General features: G+C 30.5%; 1 protein-coding gene across 1 annotated transcript; it reads left to right on the top strand.

Moving 5' to 3' along the window:
- The first annotated feature begins 976 nt into the window (after nucleotides 1–976).
- Sbds (SBDS ribosome maturation factor) lies at nucleotides 977–5,076 on the top strand. The gene is made up of 5 exons (XM_014416846.3): nucleotides 977–1,173; nucleotides 2,663–2,883; nucleotides 2,956–3,065; nucleotides 3,147–3,314; nucleotides 4,911–5,076. Exons 1-5 carry the CDS (start codon nucleotides 1,043–1,045, stop codon nucleotides 5,037–5,039), a joined length of 759 nt encoding a protein of 252 aa, XP_014272332.1. The 5' UTR covers nucleotides 977–1,042; the 3' UTR covers nucleotides 5,040–5,076.
- Nucleotides 5,077–8,546: the final 3,470 nt, after the last annotated feature.

The following is an 8,546-nucleotide window of genomic DNA, read 5'->3' as shown; positions in this document are numbered from 1 at the left end:
TATAAACTATATATAATAATTGACAAAACATTAACTTCTATAATTTTTTTTCCATCTGTCATCTTCGCACCGAAGGAGATGCCCTGCCCATTTCCATTTGCTCAATCAGTGTATCAGTGAGTCCTGTTTCTTTCTGGATCCAAGCATTTTTATTCGATCCCTTTTCTTCATATTCACAATGCTTCTTCCAATATTATTTTGCCATACCTGTAATTTCCTCTCCTGAGCTATAGTCAGTGACCACACTTGGCATCCATAAGTGACCACTAATGCAACTTTTGAAGACCTGCCTTTTAATCTCAATACTTGTTTTTCCTTTCATGATATGCCTGAGGAACCAAAGCTTATTCCAGCCAAGTGCCAATCTCCTCTGGACCTCCTTTTGCTCCTCTGTCCGTAAATGATATTAACTGGCCCAGATAAATACTCTCTCCAACATATGCCAACTTATGGTTGTTAATTTCACACTCCTCTTTTACGCCATATGTCATAAGTTTCGTCTTATAGTAGTTCTGATAAAGACCTACCTCTTCACACAATACCATAAACTGCTTCATCATTTCTCTGTTGTTCCATATCATTTGCAAAACGTAGGTTGATCAGCCAAGACAATTAATAAAGATTGAAAAACTAATAAACTTTTATTCTTCACTTTCATTTTACTCTTACATTCCTTATTTTCCGTCTTTTATTGTGAACTGTAATTTTATATTTCTTTTTCTATCTACTTTTTTATTTGTTACTATTTCCTTTTTCATTAATTGTTGAATACCTTTTTGTAATTCTTGTTCTTCCTTTTATAATAATTTTTGTTACTCAATACGAATGCCTTAAATAATTAAAACCTGTAAATGTATTTTTAAAATGCCTTAATTAATTAAACTGCAGTGGAAATAAAAAGTAACTCGTTTTTGTTTTGTTTTATTTTAAAATTATGAAATTACTTCTTTGGCAGCTTTCTTCGAACCTCTAAACTGTCAGCTCGATATAACCTGTTTATGGGTAGGTTGCTCTTCCCAATGTGTTTTATTTACTTTCAAAAATGGCCAAAATATTTACTCCTACAAATCAGATAAGACTTACTAATGTCGCTGTTGTTCGAATGAAAAAAGGTGGCAAACGTTTCGAAATAGCATGTTATAAAAACAAGGTTGTTTCTTGGAGAAATAATGTGTAAGTATTCTTTGAACATGTGTTACTTTGTTTTTATTAGGTTTAATTACAATATAGAAATTCTATTTTCAATCTTCTTTCCTCATATTAGGAACTTTGATTGGTCAGTTATTTTTATCCTGGGAATTTCCGCAGTCAATATTAAGACTTTTAATGTTCTTTTGGTTGTGACCGCAGTTTGTGAAGTTTTCTTTTGTTATTAGAATAGTTATATTGAATTAGTTAATTTCTGAAAAAGTGGACTTATTAGCTCGTGTATTATTAAAACAGTTTTCATTCTTAGTTTTATTTTTCCTCAATTCTGTCAAAATTAAACTTTTATTTTTATTTAATACTACTTCGCAAGTACTCCAGATGGATAATAATTCACACCCTTCACAATCTTAGTTATAAAATTTTAAATTGAACCATAGGCCAACAGTTTCTGAACTTTTTGGACTGTGGCACCTTTGTTGGGCTAATAAAATTTCTCAGCACCTTTGTCAAACTTTTTAAACCATTTTCCTTGTAGTAGTTGAATATGTAGAGAAAAATGGTGCTAATTAAATTCTGAAATGCATTGTAAATTTCCAGTTATTATTTGTTTTCTAATATTTTGATCAAGTGGCATTCACTTGCAGCACACCTGACTTGCACTTGGGACACCCACTTTAGGAACCGCAGTCATAGATATATTAATGTAATATACTAATATTATATGATTAATATAGTATGTTAAAAATGTAAACATACATTTGTGGACTGGTTGGTGCTATCATATACACTCAGTTATGTTTTCAATTCCATTTATAGTGTGAACCACTATCCGAGTGGATAAGTATATTTGTGAGTAAATAAGTACTCTTATTTATCCTCAGGAAGCTAAGTGGACTTTTACAGACTTAATGATTATTATTATAAGTTATTTCTGAATGGTACAATTAATGAGAGATTAAAAGAAAATATTGTCATTTTGTAAATTATGATTCAATTTTTTCTATTTTAAGTATTATATTTGCTTATATCAAATTGTTTTACCTTTACCTTTGATATCAACAATTAACTATGATTTATTGTTTCTTAAGGATTGGAAAAGGAAAGAACCAAGGTAGTATTGCCATAGGAAAGAGAGATAATGCCGCTATAGGTCAGTTAGTAGGCCCAAGGATAAGGGATAAATGTTATTAAGCAATTCATAATACGTTTTAACTTTCCTTCAAGTTCATCCGTGAGTCCCCCATATGCTTAACAGCGGTAATAAAAATGGATGGAAATTAAGATAAGAGATACTTTAGCATTCTATTAAACTTCTCGAGAATATAAATAGATTTTGTGAATATTTCCGATACGTGACTTCTTTAAGACAGGTGATGATCAAAGATGACTGACGATTTTAACATGTTTATTTAATAGAATAGAGTTGTTGTTGAGGAAAAGTAAAAGATACTACATTTGTACTGAGCTGGGCATTATGAATCATATATTTTTTTACACATACATTTCTTTATAGGGAAAAAGATATCGATGAAGTCTTACAAACCCACACAGTTTTTACTAATGTATCAAAAGGTCAAGTAGCTAAAAGAGAAGACCTTATAAAAGCTTTTGGCAAAGACGATTTGACAGAAGTTTGTAAGGAAATTCTATCGAAAGGAGAACTTCAAGTATCGGATAAAGAGCGGCAAAATCAACTTGATTCACTTTTTAAGGATATAGCCACAACCGTTGCAGGTACCCTATATTCAGTAAAATCTTTTCTTTCTTATTTTTATATAAGTTTTTCTTAACTCTTTACCATTTCAGATAAATGTGTGAATCCCGAAAGTAAACGACCTTATCCAGTATCTATGATAGAAAAAGCGATGAAAGATATTCATTTTTCAATAAAGCCAAATCGTAATGCTAAGCAACAGGTGCTGTTCTTTGATAATAATGAATATTCACTCTTTTAAAATTCAGTTTCATCATTTTTATTTATTAATTTTTTTCTATAGGCACTTGATGTTATCCCTCAATTAAAAGCCATTATGCCGCTAGAGAGAGCACAGATGAGGTTGAAAGTTCAGTTTTCAGGGAAGGATGCAAGGAAGCAAAGAGAAAAACTTGCAAAATTGACTACGAGTATAGAATCAGAAAACTGGGATGCTGGTGAACTTAATATGGTAAAATCAACAAGTTTCTTTGTTTGTTTGTTTTTTTAGACTTAAGTAGTCTGTAGCTATATTTTATTATATGTACATCTATATATGAGAAGATGATTGGGTGGGGAAGTTCGATCAGTGGAGAACACTTAAAAGTAAAAACTGATTTATTAGTGCTGTTTCGGCCAGAATTTCAGGGCTAAGAACAACAACAAGATAACAACCATAAATAAATGAATTACAAAATGATTAGAAAATAAGATATAACTAACATTAGGGTTACATAAATAGTGTTGAAGGACATAAATAGTCTAAGTATTATAAGAAGAGTAGTAAAATTAAGTAAGGGTAAAGAATAAATAATATTGGGTTGTAAAATAAGTTCGTAGCGTTTTTAAATATTTCAATTTAATCCTCTCTGTGTTTATAAAATCATGTTTACTTGGTCAATAATGTTTACATATTCTAAAAAAGGATTAGTTAAGGTGCTTTTATGCATTAGTTTCAACCGTGATCTCCAACTACCCTATTCACCAGACCTTGCCCCAACTGATTTTCACTTATTTCGGGCCCTTCTAAACTCCCTTAACGAGAAACACTTTAATTCACTTGAGGACTGCAAAACACTCATAGAGTTCATTTCGCAAAAATGTGAGAAGTTCTGGGAGGACGGAATTAAATATTACCTGAAAAATGGCAACATTTAAAAGATCAAAATGGGTCATATATAATTGATTAAAAATATTTACAAGAATCTAAAGTTGTTATTGAAATCCCCAGTAAAAAAAGCTATGAACTTATTTTACAACCCAATAAAATACATATAAAAATCTAGTTAGTAAATATATGGACAAAATGACAATTAATTAAACTAAAGTGATGAAAACAGTGGGTAATAAAACAAATATGTAAATAAGATAACTGGATTAAAGAAATAATAAAGATGGTCGGGGGATGCAGTCTATAATAATAGACTAACAAATTTGGAAATATACATAACAATGGATTGGAAATATAAACTAGTTGATTAATAACCATGGAACTATACAGTAGTAGATTGATAACAATATAAGATGAACTATAATTTTATACTTCTTACCTATATAAAATAATATTATATTGTTATCAATCTACAACTATCTAATTCCATGATTATTAATCAACTAGTTTATATTTTCAATTCATTGTTATGTATATTTACAAATTTGTTAGTCTATTATTTATTTTAATTTATATTTCTCTGATTGATAATTATTATCTCTTTTTTGTTTTATAGCCCTGATGAAGTTCTGATAATCAGGTCAAAACGTCGGTACAAATAAATTTATTTTTTTTATTTGTGTTTTTCTACTGACCATACCCCCGACCATCTTCTCTTATTTATCTACAGAAAACTATCTTTACCTCTTTAATAATATTCATTTAAAATTAAATTTATGATAAAAAAGTGAGAAAGAATCTACATGTAAATAAAATACTAGAATGAAAGAAATATAATACAAAGTTATATAAGACAAAAGCAGTAATTAGTAAATATAACAATAATATCATGTGGTCAACATAGCTTAATAACATGAGTATATATGTCTTAATACTTATTATTTTTTTTATTTTTAGATTTGCAATATTGATCCTGGTCACTATAGAGAAGTCGACGAAATCGTTCATTCTACAAAAGGAATCAGTGGTTTCCTTGAATTATTAAGTTTAAAAGAAATTACAGAAGGAGAAGAAATGTTAGAATAATTCGTTTTTTATAATTGTAAATAAATGTTTTATTATATATAAGGTTTATTTATTTCAAACGATATCTTATTGGTTTGGATAATGATCAATTGAATTTTGTTAATGTTTGTTTTGTTTTTTTAATGCTAAGTATATTGGCAACAAAAATCAACAAAACAATCATTTCTATAAAAGGTAGATGATCGAGGAGCGGTAAACAAATTCAAATAGTAATTAAACTATTTAGTGTTAACCAATGTTTTGTCCCACTTTACAGAGCTTCCTCGGGTCTGATCTTGATAAGAGATAATAAAATTAGTTTTAAATTATTATAAACTTCAGTTTTTTTTCCAAAGCCCCTATTTGAAATATAGTTTTGTGATGAGCTTGTGTAGTGGGGTTTTGTTTTTATCAGAAACTTGGTTACAATTTAAAACAGAAATGTAGTGAATGAGTGTTTAATATTATAATTTGAGTTAAATATGTAATTTCAGTTTCGTACGAATTCGATTAAATTATTAGTTAACAGCTTTTATCTCGCTTGTTGTTCTCAACCCTGATGAAGGCCTGAAATTTGAGTGGAAACGTTGTCACAAATAAGATAAGTTTTACTTATTTTTGTTTTTCATTAGTTTTATTCAGTTCAATCAACAATCTTCCAATTAATTAACAATCTTATATTAATTATTATTCTTAGGAAGCGATAATCATTAAATACCCAGCGATATACTGATATATTTTCTACATTGATATTTATATCAAGTCACCTTCCTTATAAAATTTAAAACTGAACAAAAAATTAGGTTTTAACTATGTCATATCTTAATTATTTTTTATTTATCATATTCTGATATTAATTTATTGGTAAATTTATATTTCAAAGAAATTAGTTTTATTTATTATTAAAATATTGATTTTCTTTATTAATTAAAACTTAATTATCTACATTAATGTGAAATAAAAAGTTCCCATGCCTTCCTAAATAAGGAATCAAACATTTAAAAAAAAAATTTATTTTTATTTTTCCTACCCCACAGGAAGTGGGCTATAACGCTGAATAATTTCTAGACCAATACATGTTAAAAGATGGTCTTCTCTATCCATTTCTCCCATGTTGTTTAGAGGACATTTCGGTGAATTCACGATGCCAATTCGATGGAGGTGTTTTTGGAGTAGATCATGTCCTGTTACTAGGCGAAAACAAGCCATTCTCTCAGATCTGCTAAGATTGCCGGGGACTCATTTGTTCTTATGCATTTAGCTCACCCACTCTTTCCTCCCGCTTGAACTTTGTGTCTAGTGCTTGTCTTGTCCTTACAATAAGAACTTATCATTGATTTTATTTTTCTGTAGGAAAGTTGTTGAACAAGCTGGTTCTTTGTACAATCGAGTTTAGACAACTTGTCAGCTTGTTTATTACCATTTATACCAACATGGCCTGGTATCCACTGCATATAATCCTTCCTCTTTTCTTCATGATAGCAGCCATGTTTCTGCACTTTTCTTCCATGGTTGACCCTGTGTCACCTGGTGTTAATTTCTGTATTACGGCTTGAGAGTCGCTGAAGATCACAGTGTTGTCATCGCATTCAATAGTGGCTTCCATCGCGAAGCAAATAGTCTGCATTTCCGCATCATAATTACCACATCCAGCTCCTACAGGTACAGTTGAAAGTTGATTGAGTATACACCTGCTCCAGCTCCCTTGTTAATACCAGACATTTATACCCATCGGTATAAATGTGTAGCCATCGCTCTATGGGGTATAGTTCATAAATTGTTTTTAGTGCAGTAGCTCTAAGCTCAGGTTCAGAGCAATCTTTTTTGATCCAACCACATACCCCTTTTGAGTCTGCTGTAGACTTCAGCGGAATCGTGCTTTGGCATGTAGGAGATGCTTATATTCTGCCTTTACTCAGTTGGTAAGTCTATCTGGTGAAGCATTTCCTCAGCTTTTGAAAGAAAAGTGCGATGAGATCTCAGACATTTAAAAATTAAAAAAACTTTATTATACACCAGCATTTCACCCCACTTTGCCAACCTTCATCAAGGATAAAAACAAGATATAAAAAATTGTCTATACTAGGTAAGACTACATGTAATATATTGCAAAATATGGTAGAACCATAAGATTATATAAAAAATATGTGAAAATTACATTAAAATAAGTAGTGTTAATTAAAAGAAAATAGAAATAAGATGAACGAAATAAAGTATAAATACGAAGAATATTCAATACACTGGTGGGATATAGCCAAATAAAAGTAAAAATGAAATTAATAAAAGCTAAAGAAAGGAAGGTCTGACACAATGAAGAAGGAAATTTGTACAACTTGGAGTTATCTTTTTTTACTGCCACCTTGGCTATATTTCTTCATTGACGACGTTTGGTCCACTAATAATCTTCTAAAAAAAACAATAATTTCATCAAAATATAAAATTCAATAATATATTGAAACTATTCTGCAAAAAAAAGCTTGTCATTTATTCGTTTTATTTCCAATCAACTATTGGTACAACAAAAATCTTATACAAAAGTGACATAAAACTACTTTTGAATATGATTAGATATAAATAAATAAATCTGTGCTGCTGCTACAAGCCATGAAGAATCAGGGGTGCAGTACTTTGTAAGGAAGGACTATTACTAGACCATCAGTTGTGTTAGGAGGTGATGTGGTCAGAATCATGCTCGACAGCCAGATTTACATTCCTTTTACTGTTGACATTAATAAAAAGTTATTTGAAATTATCGTTTATATCTGATAATGCTATTCAATTTCGTTCTAATAGCCATGTGTCTCTGGGATTTTTTCGTAGCGGTACATAGTCGCGTTCTATTGTTAATCATTGCTTTTATATGGAACACTTTAAACATAAAATCGTTGTATTTATGATCAATTAAGTAATCCACAAAGGCCTCTTTGACTAGCATATATAAATGTAATAGAACTCCTCTCAAAGTCGAGGGTTAGTTTGAATCTTTAATACTCATCTCGAGACGATATTGAAATAAGGTCTCCCTTCGGAGCTCTACCACGATGTCTTTGCTTTATTATAAAGTATTTTTGGAGTAGTTAATTAATCTTCCACCTTCCTTTCCTGGTGTTACCCCATGAGGTCATCAAACTGGAGCCCTCCATGTGTGTTTCCACAATGTCTGGAGACTAGTTCCCTTCAGATTTGACATAATGAAAGAATGACACCAGTTGCTCCCTGTCGATCCTAGTCGTCACTATGTTAGCTCTACATATTTCTTACCTACCATCTTACACTGTTAAAATTAAACATTAGCGAAAATGAAGTATCAAGGTTTTAGTTTAGATCTTATAAACCATACTTGTATTACAAATGAGTATTTTTCTATCAGTAAGTAAGGGTTGTCTAGTTTCATGTTCTATCACAAGTTGATAAGTAACTGTAACCATCATTACTTCTTGAAGAAGTTTGTCGGGGGGTGCGGTCAGCAAAGAACAACATAAATAAACAAAACCATATTTATTTATTTTATGCCGACGTTTCGACCTG

The sequence above is a fragment of the Halyomorpha halys genome, unplaced genomic scaffold, assembly GCF_000696795.3.
Source record: "Halyomorpha halys isolate HHAL.00 unplaced genomic scaffold, Hhal_1.1 Scaffold136.1, whole genome shotgun sequence".
Lineage (NCBI taxonomy): Eukaryota > Metazoa > Arthropoda > Insecta > Hemiptera > Pentatomidae > Halyomorpha > Halyomorpha halys.
The sequence above is the reverse complement of the archived record's forward strand: the minus strand, read 5'-3'. Positions and strand labels throughout refer to the sequence as shown.

Excerpts from the sequence above, each read along its gene's own strand:
- Sbds (XM_014416846.3), top strand. The coding sequence starts at position 1,043 with ATGGCCAAAATATTTACTCCTACAAATCAGATAAGACTTACTAATGTC. Across the intron at positions 1,174-2,662 it reads GTTTCTTGGAGAAATAATGT|GGAAAAAGATATCGATGAAG; the intron begins GTAAGTATTCTT and ends ATTTCTTTATAG. Across the intron at positions 2,884-2,955 it reads TATAGCCACAACCGTTGCAG|ATAAATGTGTGAATCCCGAA; the intron begins GTACCCTATATT and ends TTACCATTTCAG.